The sequence below is a fragment of the Equus caballus genome, chromosome 25 (genome assembly GCF_041296265.1).
Source record: "Equus caballus isolate H_3958 breed thoroughbred chromosome 25, TB-T2T, whole genome shotgun sequence".
Lineage (NCBI taxonomy): Eukaryota > Metazoa > Chordata > Mammalia > Perissodactyla > Equidae > Equus > Equus caballus.
In genome coordinates this window covers 25,666,070-25,687,302 of record NC_091708.1, presented here as the reverse complement: position 1 = coordinate 25,687,302, position 21,233 = coordinate 25,666,070, and the positions used below count along the sequence as shown (strand labels likewise).

Sequence of the window (21,233 nt, the reverse complement as noted above, 5' to 3'; positions counted from 1 at the left end):
GAAATTAAGAGCTGGTTTTTTGAAAAGATAAATAAAATTGACAAACCTTTAGCGAGCTTCACCATGAAAAAAAGAGAGAAGGCTCAAATGAATAATATCAGAAATGAAAGAGAAGAATTTACAACCAACGCCACATAAATACAAAAGATTATAAGAGAATACTATGAAAAGCTATACACCAACAAATTGGATAATCTAGAAGAAATGGATAAATTCTTAGAATCATACAACTTTCCAAAACAGAATCAAGAAAAAATAGAGAATTTGAATATACCAATCACCAGTAAGGAGATAGAAACAGTAATCAAAAACCTCCCCTGAAAAAAACAGTCCACGACCAGAAGGCTTCCATGGTGAATTCTACCAAACATTCAAAGAAGACTTAATACCTATCCATCTCAAATTCCTCCAAAAAATTGAAGGTGAGGGTAAGTTTCCTAACTCATTCTATGAAGCCAACACTACCCTGATACCAAAACCAGACAAGGACAACACAAAGAAAGAAAATTACAAGCCAATATCACTGATGAACATGATGCAAAAATCCTCAACAAAATACTAGCAACTTAAATACATTAAAAAGATCATACACCATGATAAGGGGGATTTACTCCAAGGATGCAGGGATGGTTCAACATCTGCAAATCAATCAACATGATACACCACATTAACAAAATGGAGAATAAAAATCATATGATCATCTCAATAGATGCAGAGAAAGCATTTAACAAGATACAGCATCCAATTATGATAAAAACTCTGAATAAAATGGGTATAGAAGATATGACAAATCCACAGCTAATATCATTCTCAATGGAGAAAAACTGAAAGCTATCCCCGTAAGAACAGGAACCAAACAAGGATACCCACTTTCACCACTCTTATTTAACATAGTATTGGAAGTCCTAGCCAGAGCAATCAGGCAAGAAAAAGAAATAAAAGGAATCCAAATTGGAAAGGAAGAAGTGAAATTGTCACTATCTGCAGATGACATGATTTTATATATAGAAAACCCTAAAGAATCCACCAAAAAACTTCTAGAAATAATAAGTGAATATAGTAAAGTTTCAGAATACAAAATCAACATACAAAAATCAGTTGCATTTCTATACACTAACAACAAAACAGCAGAAAGAGAAATTAAGAATACAATCCCAGTTACAATTGCAACAAAAAGAATAAAATACCTAGGAATAAATTTAACCAAAGAGGTGAAAGATCTCTACACTGAAAATTATAAAACATTGTTGAAAGAAAGTGAAGATGACACAAAGAAATGGAAAGATATTCCATGCTCTTGGATTGGAAGAATTAACATAGTTAAAATGTCCATATTTTCTAAAGCAAGCTGCAGATTCAATGCAATCCCTATCAAAGTTCCAATGACATTTTTCACAGAAATAGAACAAAGAACCCTAAAATTTATATGGAACAACAAAAGACCCCAAATAGCTAAAGGAATTCTGAGAAAAAAACACCAATCTGGAGGTATCACACTCCCTGATTCCAAAATATACTACAAACCTACAGTAATCAAAACAGCGTGGTACTGGGGCCAGCCCAGTGGTGCAGCAGTTAAGTTCACATGCTCCACTTCAGCGACCCAGGATTCACTGGTTTGGATCCCAGGTATGGACCTACGCATCACTTGTCAAGCTACGCTGTGGCAGGCGCCCCACATATAAAGTAGAGGAAGATGGGCATGGATGTTAGCTCAGGGCTAGTCTTCCTCATCAAAAAGAGGAGGATTGGCAGCAGGTGTTAGCTCAGGGCTAATCTTCCTAAAACAAAAAACAAAAAAGACAGCATGGTACTGGCACAAAAAACCGATACACAGATCAATGGTACAGAATTGAGAGCCCAGAAATAAACCCACACATCTATGGACAGCTAATTTTCAACAATAGAGCCAAGAACATACAATGGAGAAAGGAAAGTCTCTTTAATAAATGGTGTTGGGAAAACTGGACAGCCACATGTAAAAGAATGAAAGTAGACCATTATCTTACACCATACACAAAAATTAACTCAAAATAGATTAGAGACTTGAATATAAGACCTGAAACCATGAAACTTCTAGAAGAAAACATAGGCAGTACACTGTTCAACATCGGTCTTAGCAGCATATTTTCAAGTACCATCTGACTGGGCAAGGAAAACAATAGAAAAAAATAAACAAATGGGACTACATCAAACTAAAAAGCTTCTGCACAACAAAGGAAACCATCAACAAAATGAAAAGACAACCTAACAACTGGGAAAAGATATTTATCTGATATTTGATAAGGGGTTAATATCCAAAATATATAAAGAACTCATACGTCTCAACAACAAAAAAACTAACCACCCAATTAAAAGATGGGCAAAAGATCTGAACAGACATTTCTCCAAAGAAGATATGCAGATGGCCAGGAGGCACATGAAAAGATGTTCAACATCACTAATTATCAGGGAAATGTAAATCAAAACTACAATGAGATATCACCTCACTCCCATCAGAATGGCTATAATTAACAAGACAGGAAACAACAAGTGTTGGAGAGGATGTGGAGAGAAGGGAACCCTCCTACACGGCTGGTGGGAGTGCCAACTGGTGTAGCCACTGTGGAAAACAGTATGGAGATTTCTCAAAAAATTAAGAATAGAACTACCATAGGATCCAGCTAGTCCACCACTGGGTATTTATCCAAAGAAAATGAAAACACAAATGTGTAAAGATACGTGCACCTCTATGTTCACTGCAGCATTATTCACAATAGCCAAGACCCGGAAGCAATCTAGGACCCCCATCAAGGGACAAATGGATAAAGAAGATGTGGTATATATACACAATGGAATACTACTCAGCCATAAAAAAAATGATGAAATCTGGCCATTTGTGACAACCTGGAGGGAGCTTGAGGATATTATGCTAAGCAAAATAAGTCAGAGGGATAAAGTCAAATACCATATGATCTCACTCTTAAATGGAAGATTAAAACAACAACAAACAAACACATAGAGACAGAGATTGGAGTGGTGGTTACCAGAGGGGAAGGGGGGAGAGAGGAGGGGAAAAGGAGTGATTAGGTACATGTGTGTGGTGATGGACTGTAACTAGTCTTTGGGTGATGGACATGATGCAATCTATGCACAAATCGAAATATAATGATGTACACCTAAAATTTATATAATGTTATAAACAGTGTTACTGCAATTGAAAAGATAAAAATAAATTTAAACATTTTTTTTAAAAAAAGAGGGCTGTAGTCTTGTCGACACACTCATTACCTTCTCATAATACTGGATGTTCTTGTCAGCCATTCCCATGAGCAGCTGCCGGAAGTCCTGCCTCTTGTTGTTCTGCCACCTCTCCATGTCAGCTTTCAGATCAGCATTGAAACATTCCATCCGATCCTGACATTTCTCAACGTCTGCTGGCACCTGGAAGGCAGACACATAAACGGTATCTCACGCCTCGATCTTCTCTGTTGACACGTTTGTGCAAGAACAAATTATACATTAAAATGCCATAAACACACTCCCTCGTCTGGAAGCATTTGTTTGAAGGTAGCGGCTTGGGTTTTCAGGTCTAAGAAGGAATTCTGAACAAGGCTAAGCTGCCCCAAATCTTCAAATTCATCCAAGCACAACAGGGAATCATGGGGTAAACAGCCCCTTGTTGATAAACAGGAAGAAGAAACGTTGCAATTCAGAGTCATCTGTCTTTAGTTCCTTTCTTTTACCCATCCATACATAAAAATGTATGCAGATGGGAACGTACAGCATTATTTGGTATTGCCCTGCCCTGTCTCTTGTGTCTCATAATGAAACTAGAAAAGACGGTTTTCCCAAATCATGTGAACTATTCCATTACTTGTGATGTTTGATAATGCCTACCCTCATTAGTGAGAGAATTAATTGCAACAATAAGACTATTGACCAGCTTCCTCCTCTAAACCCCACGACACCATTAAGCTGGAGACTTGTCCATGTACCCCCAGATAGCAGATAATCAAAAATGAAGGGTTAAAGTTAGGTAATTCTGGGCAAATGGGAGGAAAATTATTTATGCGTGTCAAAAGAATCTGAAATACAAAGAAGAAAAATATAGCAGGCTATTTCAAGTTTTTCTTGAAGAAGTTTAGAAGACTTTCTCAAAATGGAACTATGTCACCTGAATTTCACAACTTTCACTTTGCTTTGGTGAGTTTCATCCACCCTATACAGCTAGAGAGAGAACGTCCAATAATATGAGAAGGTAATGGGACATGATTACCCTGGTTCCCAAAGAACAAAGCTAGCTTCTCTCCTAACTTAAGAGCTCCAGTGGGCCCTAATGGTGGCCAGGGCATCAACATGCCCAAAGCCGGGTCATTCACCTGCCAAATGCTTCGGAACGATGAATGAAGCCTTGTAATTTTGTGTGATCCCAAATGTTTCCAAGCTGTGGGTCACCATCAAGGTCAATCTCTACCAACCAAGGAAGTTTAAACCAAGGTCTTGTGGGCAAGGAGTCAACCCAGAAACACCAATAATGGTGAGGCCAAGCCTGAGGGAGCTGGACGCCTTCAGGGCTTCCAAAAGTGCCAAGAACACTTGGCCATCTGTCACCCAGACCATTTGGAGATGGCTGCAGTACACAGGAGCAAGGAAAGGGAAGCAGCCTAGGTGAGGGGATTCAAATGTGCCTGGCACGGGAACCAAGCTTGGGTAAGAAAAGGATGAATCGGAGAGAATATAGCGAGGCATGCTGGGCAACTTAAAGTAAAGCAACTTTTCTTTTAAGAGGGGAAAAGAAGGCTTCTTCAAAGCACTTAAGCTTCTGGAAGGAAAAAAAAAAGACTTGACTCTTTCTTTGGGTGCCATGACGGAGGTCACTCTTGTCTTTCCCTGCTGGTTCACCCATTATTGTTGGCCACCCTGGGGGGAAGTGAAATAAAACAAGAATGCCCTGACTCAGCTTCCCCTGAGCCATTTACCCCCACAAACACCCAGTGAACCAGCCTCAACAGGCACCCAGCAAGCCAGTGTCTCCAGGCCAGCCTCATCTGAAGGCATAGTCCAGTTCCCTTATGCCTCTCCCAGACACTGCTCATTTTAGTATCTGGGTGAAAGTGCCTAGGAGCAACTTCCTGTTTGCTTAACATAACTACTGCCACAAGGAGGACACAGAAAGCTCTCAGAAAAGACTCCCATCAGGGTACCGTGAGAAGAGGGAGGCTGGGCTCTCTGACTCAAAGGAAAGATTCTTGGGTCTGTTCAGGCGATGGGAACTCTGGCTGGATCACAGATATTAAGTCAAAACTATATCTCTAGATTTCATGATTGCCTGACCCTCACTTTGGGAATATTTTTAGCTTACCATTTTCACAACACATTCCATGCTGGACACTGAAGAATACGAACGTGCTTAGGTCTCAGTAGGCAAAACTTATCACAAGTCACCTACAGTCTCGTTGGGGAGAAAACGAACATGTCTGGATAGTAAGGTGAGATGTTGTGAGTGCTTTCACTTCACTCTGAGCCCTGAGATAAGCACACTAGGAGGAGGAGCTGGAGAGTGAGACCAACTTGGATGAGGGGTCAGGCTTAACTGAGGCTTAACTTAACCACTGAGGCAATTCTTCAAAGATGACAGAAGTGGGACACATGATGATGGGGCTGGAGGGCACTCTAGAGTGACAGTACGTGCAAGTGACAGAGATGAGACAACTTCTAGACCCACCCAGGAAGAGCTCACAGGCCACGGTGCCCACGAAGGCATAGAGAGAGAACTCAATCACCAGCTGGCAAGATGGCGGGTTGGGGGGTGTAGAGGGGGAGGGTAGAAGATGAGAAGCCTGGGACTCTTCCTGAAGGCCAGGTTTTCTGAGGTCCATTTAACTCATGCCCCATTTTCGAAAACAGAAAAGCTTCATGCTTCCTCTAACTATACAGAAAGTTCTAGAGCCAGACTTCCAGAGTTTGAATATTTCATCTACCACTTACTAGTTGGGTGACTTTGGGCCTCTCTATGCCTCAGCTTCTTTTTCTGGATATGGTTGTTTTGATACTAAATGAGATAATATGCAGAAAACACTTGCACCTGGCATATATTAAGCACTCAACAAATATTTGTTAGTTCTGATCAGTATCAACATTGTAAATCACTGTTCACAAAAGATATCATTTGCATAGTGCGTCAAGTTAAGAATATTTTAGCGAGCTTTATTCTATGTCTTAAAAATGCCTTGTTTTCCAAATATAAAATATGTTCTTTCAAACGTCATTCTTTTTCTGGATAATGGGTTCTTCCTACCCTTCACCCATGCTACCCCACCCTGAGATTTCACCAGAGACCAGACATGAGTCAACACCAAATTGCCCTTGAGATCACAAGACAACCCTTGGCTCCCTGGAACCAAAGCAGTGGCTGTAACACCAGAAGAGAGTAGACAGATTACACCAACCTGGTGGAAATGGAACTGACAGATTTGGCAACCAACTGCACGTGAGAAAAAAGATAAAGAAAGTCAGAGACGAGCCTGAAGTTTCCAGTCTGGGTGACCAGAGTGGCAATAGTCCACTGCAGGGCTCAGGATAAAGGACAGGTCCACAGACCAGATAAAGCAGGTAGCTGCTGCCATGGGAAAGGTAAGACCTCCCCTCCACAAAAGGGGGCTAAACACTTTAGCAACAAGAAAACAACCCTATCTTTAAATGAGCAGAGGACTTGAACAGACATTTCTCCAAAGAAGATATACAAATGGCTAACGAGTGAATGAAAAGATGCTGGACATCACTAATCATTAGGGAAATGCAAATCCAAACCACAATGAGATACTGCTTCACACCCATTAGGATGACTATTATCAAAAAACCCAGAAAATAACAAGTGTTGGTGAGGATGTGGAAAAACTGGAACCTTTGTACACTGTTGATGGGTATGTAAACTGGTACAGTCACTGTGGAAAACAGTATGACATACAAACTGATATATTTGTACAGCCATGTTCATAACAGCATTATTCACGATAGCCAAAAGGTGGAAACAACTCGTGTCTGTTCACAGATGAATGGACAAACAAAATATAATATACACATACAGTGGAATATCAGTCAGCCTTAGAAAGGAAGGCAATTCTGACACATGCTACAACGTGGATGAATCTCGAGGATATTACACTAAGTGAAATAAGTCAGTCACAAAAAGACAAATCCTGTATCAGTCCACTTATATACTTATATAAGGTATCTAGGTAATCAAAATCATAGGGACAGAAAGTAGAATGGAGGTTGCCACGGGCCAGAGGGAGGGGAGAACGTGGAGTTGTTTAATAGGTACAGAGTTTCAGTTCTGCAAGATGAAAAGACTGCTAAAGATTAGTTGCACGACAATGTGAATTTACCTAACACTACTGAACTGTACGCTTAAAAATGGTCAAGATGGGGGGCCAGCCCGGTGCGCAGTGGTTAAGTTTGCATGGACCACTTTGGCGGCCCAGGGTTCGCTGGTTCGGATCCCAGGTGTGGATCCGATCAAGCCATGCTGTAGCAGGCATTCTACATATAAAGTAGAGGAAGATAGGCACAGATGTTAGCTCAGGGCCAGTCTTCCTCAGCAAAGAGAGGAAGATTGGCAGATGTTAGCTCAAGACTAATATTCCTCAAAAAAAAAAAAAACTTGAAAAAAATGGTTAAGATGGTAAATTTTATGTTATGTGTATTTTGCCACGATTAAAATTTTTTTTAATAGACAGAGTAATAAAAGAGGGGGCTGAGAAGGGGAGGGTCAAAGAGTAGAACTCATGGAGAAGCCTACATTTATAGAGTTAATAAAGGAATCGGCAAAGGTCACTAAGAAAGATGGGCACGGAAGCAGGAAGTGAGTCAGAAAAGTCATAGAAGCCCAGGGATGGAGCAGGGAGGCGGTTGGAAAGCGGTGGGGGTGGAGGGGCTCAAAAAGAAGAGGAATTGAGGTGAGCTGTCTCAAGGGACTGGCTCCTGAATTTGCCCAACTTTATGAAGAGGAAGGCTGATGGCACCAGACGCTCAGGCTCACCTTCTTCTCGCTTTTCTTTCTCTTTGGATGGTGTCTTTGTGACAATCAACTCACTGACCAGTAACATCCAGCATTCCTATTTATCTCAGTGTTTTAATTTTTTGACTGAGGTTTTATTAGAGGTACGCTATCTTGTGTCTGAAGAATGTTGAGATGGCGATATCCAAAGCTAATAATGGTTGGGGGTTGCTTATCACAAGACACCATTAAGAAAAAAATCACCAGATAAGACCTCAAAAAAACAAAAACTCCTAAATAGAACACAAGACTGCATTTTTCCCATTGGTTCCCCTATCTCTCATGAGAATTTCCATTATACAATATGGGTTGTTGGAGCGACGGGAGAAGGATAAAGTGAGATGAGATTAAGCTTTTTTTGTGTGTTGGGGAGCAGGGTGGTAATATAAATTCATTCAACATTCATTTAAAAATGTGTTATTGAGTTCTTTCCAGGGACCAAGCATTTCTAGGCCCTATAATATAAACCTCTACTTAAGTTTCCTTCTTGGAGCTAGGCTGGAGATGTCACATTATCTGCTCTCATGATGACAGTAGGGTAATAAAGTCCCCAAAGATGATATAAAGCAGCCATGATCCCAAGACTTGGGGGAGAGGGGATTCATGGCTGCCATGAGACAGGTGCTAGGACCCATGACAGAACCAATTCAAGATGATAGTCTTCTCGTCCATATGCTGCTGAGTGAAAAGGTGGGGCAGGGCTTCCTAACTGGTGCTGTGGGAATGACAGCAATATTGATCCCTAGCCCTCTGGGAACCCAGAGTTCCAGGCTGGCCACCTCCAGCTTCAAGCAACCTGATCTGTTTATCCCACTGTGCCAGACAAATATTTCCATTTTCTATGTGAGCTGTGAGATGAAAAAAAGTTGAGAAAACGCTGAGACGGGTCAAGGTTAAAAAGAGGCTACTGAATTTGGTAAATAGGAAGTACTAGTGCCCTGAAAGAAATTTTTTTTAAGAGATAAAAAGAAACAAACTTCAGAGAATGACAGGTGAAAAGGTGTGTGATGGAGGGAGGGAGAAGCAAGGGCATAAGAAGAGTCTAGAGCAGGTACCTTGAGAACAAAGGAGCCAAGAGCTTACCTGCATGATGGATGAAAGGAGCTAGTGGACACAAAGACTGAAGACCTAAGAGGAGATCCATATTGTCTCCCCTAGCCCCTCTACCATTCATCCGTAAACGCTTACAAAAGCCAGAACCCACACTCAATGAAGCAAAGATAACGGGAGCCCATGTAGTGGGGATAAAGGGCTACAACTTTGGAGCCAGACACATCTGGGGGCCAATCCCAGCTCCACCATTGGTTAACTCAGGCATGTAAATTATATAAATCCCCTGAGCCCTGGTTCTACATCTGTAAGATGGGGACAACCACACTGATAGAGGCTTTTGTAGGAATTAAACAGATAAAGGACGTGACAGAGTTCTGGCCTTCTCTGGCTGATGTGACCTCTGCCTCATTGGTCTGGTTTTCTAACCCAGGTTGAGATCACAGCTGCTGTGGAGAGAACTGGGAAACATCAGGCGTGTCTCTCCTCACTTGTCAAAAGTGTCTGGAAACAACACGTAGCCTTGCTTAACTCGCAGGTCTGTAGAAGCTCCATATTAAGAAGTCTCCCTGCTCCCATCTGTCACTTTGGAATAGAGTTCCTGCTGTCTGCCACGCCTTCCCAATTCCAGAGTGTTAACCATTTCGGTGGTTCTAAGAACTTTTAAAGATCCAAAGCCTTCAAGAGGTTTGTCCAGGTGATCCCACGTTCTACTTCCCCTCCCTACTTGGGCTCCACCTGAGAAGTGACTGCTCAGTACGTCTTGTTTTCTGCTCCCCCACCTCCACATCACACACCTTCTCACCTCCACAATAACACTACCCATTTCCAACAGCCTCTTCACCTGGCACTGTACCCACTAGTAGGCCAGCTGTGGGTCAGGGCCTAAGATAGCACTCTCCCCCTCCTTTTTTTTTTTTTTTTTTTTTTTTTTTACCTTTTGCATTCTCTCTTGGCTTCCCTTCTTTGTTCTTTTTTGAACTAGGGGCTCATGAATATATTAGCATTGAAAAGAGTCAAATGCAGAATAGTGCAAAACATGCACATCCCCCCGCCCTCAGTTTACCCTCACGTGCACATTAGGGTATGTATGCTTCCCGTCCAGTTTACGTGCAATTCCTCGGCGCCTCTTTGCTTCGAGTATTAGCTCTGAAGGCCTCCCTAGCTTCTAAGGAGGGTCAGATTCTCAGATTTCTACAAGTCTGTGGTCCTGACAGATGCAGGAGGGAGCCAGCCCCCTACCAAGTGCCTGTAATTTCTCTAACCTCAAAATTAAAATGAGGAAAGCCAAGTCGACACAACAAAGCTCCATCTCCCTGAGAATGAACCACCTCAGGGTCTGCTGAGTTTCCTCAACCTAAAAACAAAGCAAAACTTCAAATTCTATGAGACTAACACTTTCCCTCAGCTCTGGAGGCCTCATCCCCGTGTGCCCTCCATACACACGGAGGAGCCACAGCCAAAGGGCTCCCAGTCCAGCAGCTGGAGCCACAGGGCTCACTCCTTCAGCCTGAGACGTCCACTCCAGTGTGAAACTTGCAGTGAGAGTCACAGAGACCCGCGGGGCTACTTTCTTCTTCTGGGCTACAGAGAAGCGATCAGATTTTGATACCCTCCATGGCTTCACAAAAATCAACTTTCCCTCACTCTTCAGAGCAACTTTTCAAGATTTCACCTCAAAACAAGGTAAGCCCCTGGATCTTCTGTTAACATGCCCAGACCTGGGGCCCTCCTCTGTGAAAACTGCCCATCTTTTGGCAAGAATCTCCCCTTCCCTCGCATGGACCTGTGAACAGCTTGCTCCCACGGCAGTTACTAACAGTGCAACTCGTTGAGTCCTTGGGTGGAATGAGCCCTGCCCGACTTCCTGATACCCTGGCTTTTATCTCACCGACAGGAGCTCTGGAAAGCAGGCTCAAAACCACATGAAACAAAGTACAGCTAAACCTTAAGCTACTCATTTCCTAGATGTCTCTCTACCTGCTGTTGGGTGGTCAGGGAGGATAGGCATTCGGAAGGAGTGGGCAGGCAGGGGAAGCTTTAGGATACAAGAAGCAATTCCCAAAACAGTGCGGTCAGAAAAAAATTTTAATTAAAAAAGAAAAAACATAAGTGGCAATAAACCCAGAAAATAAGTTCTCATTCAGCATTCCTACTCGAGACAATTGGAGCCGGTATGGGAAACAGGGGGTCCACCAGCGGAGCATCTGTTACCACCCTTACATCTTCACAAGTCACATGGACGAAGCCCACAAAGGCTAATGAGCAAATCGGTCCAAGCTGGGGGCAGAGCTGGGATTTGAACCCAGGACCATCTGATTCTAAATCCTGCACTCTTTCTACCAAACCATGGTCGACTTGGACAGGCCACCAACAGAGACATCCTCTGCCCATCCAAGTAGCTGCTGCCCCAGATCCCAAACTGGCGGCACAATTTTTGCTGCCCCCACTGTTAGATCACACTCACTGGTACAGCACCATCATGATGCCCCGTTTTGTTGTTAAATATCACAATTGCTAAATAAGCAATAAAATGAACTTTGGCATGGCTCAGCATCCCACCAGAAAGAGAGAAGACGAAGACTACCTACTTGTGGTGTGCTAAGAGAATGCAGGTGTGTTTGGAACCTACGAGTTAGTCTCACTGGCTGGAAAGAAACCCGTCCCCCTCTTGTAAGAACTCCTGTGGCCTAGAGAATGAGTCGTATGGCTCAGTGATGCTCCAGGGAGGTGAGAGCAGCAAGAGCAGGAAGAACACCCACTTGGAGAAGAGAATTCACCCAGGTCAGCAAAAAAGGCAGAGCATGAGGCGGGAGCCCCCACAGCCAGCCAGTAGAATGTGGGAGCCAGAAACAGCTGTCCTTTCTGCTCCATCTGCTCTAAGGCAGGTGTGACCTTCAGGCAGCCAGCAAACCAGAGGGCAGCCAGCTTTTCTTCAGTCTATTATTCATAACCTCCAGTTCCTGTCTTTGGAAAGGAACTACCCCATATAGGGCTGAACATATATTAAATGACAAAACCAGCCTCTGAAAAAGCTTGTATTCAGTGCTGAGCAGGTATAAATGCTGACAGAACTATTTAGGACACATCGTTTAAATACAGGATCCTCAGCTTCCCAACTAGGCCAGTGGCAGAACTTGCCCTCGCCTCCCCTCTCTAGCCGGGAAAAGTGACTTCTCTATTTATATCGGGGAGCTGAATTGTTAGAATGAAATTTTTAAATATCTAAACACAGTATTCCATGTCATTCCTTTGATGAGACTGAGACATGGGCACAGAAGATGGCACGACGTTCCAGAATATCACAGGGACAGCTAAGAACTAGACAACAGGACAGGCAGCTGGAAGATAGAGGGCAGCTGTGCACACAGCTGCATTTCCACCATGATCTCCCTTGTGACATGGGATAGAAGGCCAACAGCCTGTGGCAAGAGGAACAAAAGGGAGGGTGCCTGGCTCTCGGGCCAAGTCCCAGCTGCATACACTGGGCCAATGACAACAGTCCCAATCCTTATCATCTGATTTTCCATAAGATGTATGCAGCCTTCCCTCGCTGGTGTAGATCACTATGAATGACACACGGAGCAATGCAACAAGCACGTGCTATCTGCCCGCTGTGGCCAGCATGTGGGAGAAAGACCTTTGGCTTCGACAAAGCTGGCCAATTTACTGAGCTGCTCTGTGCCCCTCGTTTTTCCTCACCCATGAACTGGAAAAGAACAATGCCTTCCCTCTGGGCCTCAGATGATTGCTGTGGCGATCATGTGAAGCAATTAATATAAAAAAATACTATATGGGGTCAAGGTGTGTCATTTCCAAGATTCAAGTTTCAAATTCCCAAAGCTGGCTCCTTTCCAGGTGTATCTTGGCCCAGCAGCACCACTGAGAACTAAGACAGAGGAAGACAAAGAAACAGACAGTTCTGATGTCAAACTATTTCTCTGAAATGTGGGCCCCTGCTATTTATCTTTTTAATATCATTCCTTACCCTACCCCTGCTTTCAGAAAAAAATACACTTTCCAATTACAAACCAAAAGGAGCAGAGTAACATAATGGTAACTGGTAAGGTTCTCAGGTCAGCCTGTAGGATGTGATCCTGGCTGTACCACTTGCTAGCTGAGTGATCTTGGGCCTCGGTTTGCTCATCTCTCAAATGGCAATAATAATGGTACCTAAACCACATGATTGTTGTATGGAATAAATGAGATAATATAAATTGCTTAGCACATTGTAAGCATTTGCCTGTTGGAAATCATTACTCTTGTTTTTAATCCTGGCTGCAACAAATGCAAAGAAGAGAAAGGCAACAAATGGGAGTGACCATTACAACAGGTGCGTTTTTACAACTGTGGTCGTCCATCGAGACCCAGAGCACCGGAGCTAGAAGGAGTCAGAAACAAGCTAGATCAGGGCTTCTCAAACTCCGTGGTAAAGGACTACTTTTTGTTGGCTTTTCCCCCAATAGAACCACACTGTAGTCCTACTATGCATAACTAGTATGCAGCTCACTCCACATGCAACTCTCCACGCTAGTTTGATAACACTCACCTTGGGTGTTCGACAAATGTCAACTTGCTATAAAAGTGCTTACTCTCAGCTTCTGTACTTTTTTCATCATGGATCAGTTACCAGTCTGTAAACCACAAACGGCAAACTACACCTTTGAGAACACTGATCTAGATTGTTCTTCCCCTTTCTCCTCAAGCCCATTTTATGGAGAGAGGAACTGCCCATGAATGGCAGAGCTGGGAGTCTTTAAAAAAAACATCTCAGGAAACAGCAGAAAACTCAACCCCAAGTGCACATTAGGAAGTCCCAGAAATAAGACATAAAAGGGAGCAAAAAGAAGAAAAGAACAGCATCAACACAGCCCGGCTGGCACTGACCAGTTTAGTCGGGTGTATCTGGGGACAAGAATTCACTTAGCACCAGCAGGGCCATTACAGCTTGCAGCCCAGAGCAGCCCACCCCTCCCCGTGGCCTCCCTGACCTTGGGCCGGTCTTCCTTCCTCAGAGCCACGGCTTCCAGTTTGGCTTCATACTCTGCTTGCACTTGGTCCCTCTTCTTCAATACGCTCTGTGGAGGCAGAAGGCGAAGCATGTAACACAGAGTTCACACAGGGGCTTCCAAGCCCCAGGCAGTTGCTTCTTTACCTATTTCCTCTCCGCATCATGGCAGGCCCATGCCTGCCGGGCCCAGCCACATGCTCCTAGGACAGTCTGGCTGTGGTGTGACACGTGACATGGACTCCGGAGGAAGCAGGGGTGGCGGACAGAGAGAAGGAGAACCATCCTCAGAGACTGAGCTTTCTAGTGCAGGAGCTCAGCCTGACGCTGAAAGTGACAGAATTCCAGAGAAGGGCAAGTGGGGGAACAGTGCCCACCCCACAGCCACAGTGATGAGAGGACTCAGCTATGCCGAAATGTGGAGCTTGGCAAGGGGACTATGCAGCACATTTCCTGAACTGTTAATGGAAAAGTTTAAGTCAGGAGAGTTCTTGACTTTAATTTATCGAGTTGATCCCTGGCGGACCAATTTGCTCATTGATCTATTAGCCACTTATTTGTCCTCCACTCTGGGCCAGGTATACAAAGAGAAAGATACAGCTCCTACCTGAGGGGTTCTGGCTAGGGGAGAGGTGCAGATGCAGCACGAGGCTGCCTGTGATAAAAGAGCTACGTACAAGTCCACAATCCCTAGAGCCATGCAGCGAGGCTGCCAGAGTGAGCAGCAAATGGGCTCAAAGACAGCCAGCCTGCACAAGACTAGGGTAAGGCAAGCCAGGCGCCCAGGACATGAAATTTAAGGAGACACTTACCCTTGGGCCTGTGTAAGCACAAGGTCAGCACCTGAGCGTGAGTGTCTCCCTAAATCCGTGCCCTGGGTACCTCCCTTGCCTCACCTAGTCCTCGCTCTGCCGCTAAGACCCCACCAGGTAGAACAGAAAAGGTTGCAGTCAACATTCTAGAAAAGCATCTGTTTCATCCAAGGGTTTCTTTTTTCTTCTTTTAGTAGAATCACAAACGGCAAACGAAGTGTGATAAGAATTTTCTTTCCCACTAACTCAGCAGTCACAAATTGTTAGGAAGGTTTCTAATCTCACACTTTTCCAATAGGGACCTTCCAGCAGAGATGGAGTCAGAGCAGGAGGGAGCCATTCCTTGGCTAAGCAGTGGGCACCTTGTATCCCTGACAATGTGCTAAAAGGTGACGAACAACTGGATTGAGAGCACTCTGGGGACAACCTTCTAACAGAACGCATCAACACAGGGAACCTCGAGTCTTCCCCGGAAGTAAGTATTTACGTTGAGAAGTGTTTACCATGAGAAGAACATGAGGTAAAACTTGCAATAGCTCACTTTTCATTGTTTGCCACTCATCTTTCTCCCGTGAGCTCTAACGCTCCCTCCCCACACTCATCGACCTTTGAGTAGGAATGTGTACAGTGCTGTTCAATAGAACTTTCTGCTGTGACGGAGACATTCCATGCTTTGCACTGTGCATTATGTTCCATAATACCATGGCCACTAGCCCCACGTGCTGATTGAGCTCCTAAAACATGGCTAGTGTGACTGAGAAGCTGGATTTCAATTTTTAATTTTAATTTAAACTTAAATAACCCCCTATGGCTCATGGCTACCTTATTGGACAGCACAGATCTATAAAGTAAAAATAAATAATGAAAAATCAGGGGTCCTTTCTGGATTTCATAGAGCCCAGAAAATATTCTAAATCTATTGGTGTGGTCTCAGCAGTAGTAAGAATCATAATCTCCACCAAAGAGAAATAAACACAAGAAGCTATCCATGGAGACGCGAATGTGGTTCTCGGAGGGACAATGGGACAGCAGGAAGTGGGTTGACTGGAATCCTTATCACTGCCGTGTTCTCCCTTCATAGCACGCCTTACTTAACAAGCCTGTTCTTATTGGGACAAGCACACATCTACACTAGGAATGGGGTTGTAGGAACGAGGGTGAGCTGTTGCATGACACGCTGTCAGTGTGGCAAGAACTTCATAACCAAGGCTAGAAATGCTTTTACAACAATGCCTTGGAATACAGTCAGCGTGGTGTGGGGCTGCCTGCCCCTCTTCTTCTCCAAGTCTCTCTGCTAAGCTTGCCAAGGCCCGGAGGCAGGGAGGCATGGTCAGAGGAGACGTGTCAGCTCCACACAGTTAAAACAGCCGAAATGTATCTCCCCTCCCTACTCCCAAAGCAGGTGTGGGGACCCCATGATTCAGCCATACTCCCTCCCTAGTTACCTGGGGCCTTCCGTGGCCCAGAGGAGAGGTAGATCTGTTTCCTCAGTCACTGCTAACTTCTAACCTCACCTGGAGTGGCCAGAACGCTGCTTTCTCATGTAGGCTGACTGGAGGATCTGTGCTAACATCCCCGCATCACCAGGCAGCAGAAACACCTTGCAACGACAATAAAAGCTCGCAACAGCCCTGCAGAGTTGAGAGTGTACTACCCCCATTTTATAGTCAAAAACACTAAGGTATAGTGGAGGGACCTGGTTGAGGCCATATCGCTGGCTAATAGCACAGTGGTGACTCAGGCTTTTCTTGCTGCATTCCAGGACAGTCGGTGGTTTCCCAGTCTGCCTGCCACCCAACCACACTAAGGGTTGGGAAACATGTTTTGAATTAAGATAAACTGTTTAAGACTACTGTCCTTGTTGAGAGGACTTTTGCACCCCATCGGTGATGGTCCCAAAGAACTGGCCCCCCCCATCCACAAACAACCCAGGCTCGATAAAACTGGTCAAACCAGCCTGTGGTTGATCGGGCCTGAGCCTGTATGGGGTGAAAGGACCAACAGACAGAGTCAGCCTCGACAGAGTGGTCCCTCCACCACTGAGTGACAAGCAAAAGATATTCATCATTTGAGCTTCTCACAGAACTTTATAGGGATTTCTGATTCCAGTAGATACCAGAAATCAAAAAGGCGCAGTGCGCGGAGTAATTTTCTCATTACACTGTGTGTCCCAGTGCCCCTCCTCCACAGAGCCATCCGCCCTGTTTCCGCCCTGATTCCTCCACATTTCTTCATTCATCTACCTAGGTGCTGGGGAGACAGAGAACAAAACACACAAACCCTTGCCTTCATGGAGCTTGCATTCTAGAGGGGAGGCAGACAATACACAAATAAGATATATTAATACAGAGCATGTAAGGTAGTGTTAGGGGTTGAGGAGAAAAAGAAAACGAGAGAGGAGGATGTAAGGTGCCAAGGGTTTGGGGGATGGTGGAATTGTACACAGGGTGGCCAGGGAGGGCCTTGATGAGAAGGTGATTTTTAACTAGAGACACGGAATAAATTTCTCTTAAATGCTGTATTCTTTTTTTTTTTTTTTTTTAAGATTGGCACCTGAGGTAACAATTGTTGCCAATCTTCTTTTTTCTTTTTTTGTCTGCTTTTTCTCCCCAAGCCCCGCCGCACGCCCCCGCCCCCCCCACTCCAGTACACAGCTGTATATTTTTAGTTGTGGGTCCTTCTAGTTGTGGCATGTGGGATGCCGCCTCAGCATGGCCTGCTGAGTGGCACCATGTCCACGCCCAGGATCCGAAGCAGCAAAACCCTGGGCCACCGAAGCAGAGCACGCGAACTTAACTGCTCGGTCACGGGGCTGGCCCCTGTATTCTTTTAATATAGAGCATTTCATCACAATTTTGAAATGGTCCTAGTAATCTGGAACTTCACTACCCTTCTTTTCAAACATAGAGAGGGAAAATGACTCAGTTTCTTATAACAAATAAATTCCAAGGAAAAATAAATAGATGTGAGGCATTTAAAAGATACTTAAGAAACATATTAACCAATGTATGGATTTTATTTGGATCCTGATTAAGAAAATAAAGACTATTTATAAAAATAGTGTCTGAGACAACTGAGGAGACTGAACACTAATTGGATATTTGAGGATAATAAGAAAAAAATGTCTTCAGGTATGATGATAATGTGGTTCTTTTTTAAAAGAATTGCTTGTATTTTAGAGATAGGTACTAGACATTATTGTATGGAATGATATGATGCCTGAGATTAGTTTTAAAATAATCCAGGGGGTGGGGGTTGGGAGCAGGTGGGAGCAGGGCTACAACAAGATGGACCGTGCACCAGCAAACTGTGGGAGCTGGCTGATGGGTGGGGGGGGATTGCTATACTTTTACTCTAGTTTTAGATATGTTTGAATTTTTCCATTAAAAAAAAAAGTTAAACAGTGGAAACATAATACCCGTCATCTAAAATGTTTCTAACAAACTAATAATAGCCATTAAACTACAATGACAAAAGTGTCTGGAAGTTAGGCCACAGATGCATTCTGTGGTTTGGCTCTCAACATCCACACTGGATTTTTTCCAAGAAAGTGCCACAATGGTCAGTATCAACAGGAAAGCTCAACAGCCCCTTCTCTGCCCACAGAGCTCATGCTCTTGTCTTTCCCTGGTAAGGCTGTGGGCTCACAAACTTGTAGGAGGTAAGGGCAGCCCCAAAACAGCCCCCATCTCAAAAGGTCAGCAGCTACCAAGAAACCCCCTCAAGTCCGGAAGGTTTTTAAGCTTCAAATCTCTTTGTAAGAGGGACATTAGGATGCAGGGTTGACAAAGTATAGGAACAGCTCAGCCACACGTAGAGAATTACAGGACAGAATGGTTTGCATCCTGGTACACCAGGGGCTGACAGTCCAAAAGACCCAAGAGGAATTCGTGTAGAATAATGAGTGTTCAATAAAGAAAGAAAGAAGCTCAAATGAGACTAAAACTCAAACACTCAGCATAGCCCTGTGGCCTGTTTTTGGGTGGCCCTCTGGGACCTACAGGCAGGAAAATGAGTCTGACTTAGTCTTGGTGACATAACTTCTGATTAAATGATTGAACTTAGGCTGCCTTTTCAACATGCTCCTTTTTACACATTCATTCAATTAAAAATGGGACAACCTGTGAGTTAATGTTCCAGGGCCCTGCAGGTGGTACTGAAATCACAGATTTCCCCCTAATTTTAAAAGATATTTGTTATAGAATACTTGGAAAATAAAGAAAAATTTAGAAGAGGGGAAAAAAGGCATCCATAATCTCATCTTTCAGGCGCAATCAGTAATACCTCATGTCTCCACTTCTAGCATTTTCTCTTGAATGACCTCTTTGATGCTTCCATTTCTCTGCTTCTCTTGCTGGCACTCCTGTTATTCAGATGTTGGATATTATGGTCTGGTCCTCTCATTTTCGTATTTTTTCTCTCCAGTCCTCCATCTGTCTTTTTGTCTCACTTTATATGTGATTTCCTTAACTTTTTCTTCTAACTCTTCTATTTTTTATTTGTTTTCATTTCTATCATGGTTTTAATTTCTAAGAGCTCTTCAGCCTCTGGATTTTCAAAAATTCTTGTTTTATGGCTGTGACATGTTCTCCTCTCTTTTTGATGACATTAATCATTTCTTTCCTGGAAATTTTTTCTCCCTTAGTGATGTTTCACTCAATAAACTTTTTCTTTGTTTTTACTTGATATTTATATTAGAATCTTCCCTTAAATATTTGGTGACCTTTGTCTGACCCCTCACCCAAGAGGGAAACACTAAAAAACTGACTGCAAGCTTTCTGCACACTGACAGCTTGTGGACAATTTTCTGTGGAGACCCTGCTGGCTCATTTCATTGATGATCTTCACCCAGTATCGTCAAGTCTCTTCTCTTAGCCTCTTCAGATTTTCTAGAAAAGGCTCCTCTAATCCTTGCAGGGAAGACATAAGGCTAAGAGCCAAGCAGGTGAAAATGACTAAGAGTCTCAATATTCAGTAAACTTGTGCTTAACTCCCTGACTTTAGGATTTTAGCCCCCAGCTTCAACTGTGCCTGGTGTCTCTTGGCCCAGAGACCCTCTATTCACCCCTCCAGAGAACATGCCCCCAGTTCTGCCAGAGTGGAGAAGGGACGGTGGCCCCTGTGTGAGGGCGGAGGACGGGCTTCACTGAATCAGAAGCTCTGCTTCTTAACAGATTCCTGCCTGATTTTCCCTTCAGCTCCATCTTTCTCTCTCAGTCCCAGAGGTACTTGGTGCTGCCAATTCTTCACCTTTTTGAAGGATCCCACAGTGTAAATGAGGTGGCTTCTCAGTTTTTCCCAGAGTCAGCTTCAAAGGCAGCTTTTTTGAGTCACCAAAGTCCCTCATTACCTCTCAATTTGCTTCCTAGTCCCCAATTGTCTGCTAACGATTCCCTTCCTGTTGCTTACGCCTTTAAAAAAAAAAATCATTCCAGTGTCATTTTGGTGTGGTTCCATGAAGAAGAGGAAGTTCAAATATGTATTCAGTCTGTCATCACTGGGAAGCTCAGAGTTTTAAATTTTATATTTTTCTAATTTTTTTAAAACATTTGAGATCATGTACATTTCCATATTCTGCTCCTTTATATTTTCAAGAAATTAGATCCTCAATCTACAATCACTTTTGTTTAGGAAGAAGGACTTTTTCCCCCCAAATCAAGCTTCCAGAAAGTCTCCTTTTGATGAAAGGCACCAGAAGTGGCCAAGAAAGCATAAACTAGCTGACTCATTAGTTCCACCTTGTGGTCCTTGAGGGGAGAAGGTGGGCAGGCTGAAGAAACCATCTGACAGTTGAAAAATCAGCAGATGAAAAGAGCCATCTGGAAATGTTCAAAGTGTCTCCAACTCAAAGACAAACTCTATCTTTTAACCCAAATTTCTGCATCTACATGTCACACCTCTAATCACGATCACCAACGACTTCCATATTATTAAATCCAATGGTCACTGTCTACCATGCTCCTTCTGAAAATATTTCTCTTGACTTCACTAGGGCAATCCTCTACTTTTTTTCTCCTACCACACTGACCATTCCTTCTCAGGCTGCTTTTTTACTTGTTCCTCCTCCTAATTAGGTGCTAGACCACTAAACATTGTCATGCTCAGGGCTGCAGGCCTAGACTATTTTTCTTGGTCTCCTGTCAAGAGATGATCTCCTCCAGTCTCATAGATTTGAATCTTATCTACATATAAATGACTCCCAAATATCTCTTCCCACTCTGAACTGAAGCTCATAATCAACTGCCCTGACACGTCTACTTTAATGACTAACAGGTATTTTTTAACTCAACATGGCTAAAACAACTTGATTCCCAACTGCCCA

At 43.6% G+C, this 21,233-nt stretch overlaps 1 protein-coding gene across 1 annotated transcript in view; it reads right to left on the bottom strand.

Moving 5' to 3' along the window:
• Positions 1-21,233, bottom strand: part of SNX30 (sorting nexin family member 30) — a 115,662-nt gene that overhangs the window by 13,474 nt on the left and 80,955 nt on the right. The window contains exons 7-8 of the mRNA XM_014735967.3: positions 14,083-14,169; positions 3,271-3,423 (exon numbers count right to left, since the gene is read on the bottom strand). Of these exons, the coding sequence (XP_014591453.3) occupies positions 3,271-3,423; positions 14,083-14,169 (240 nt within the window). The remainder of the gene's footprint in view (positions 1-3,270; positions 3,424-14,082; positions 14,170-21,233) is intronic.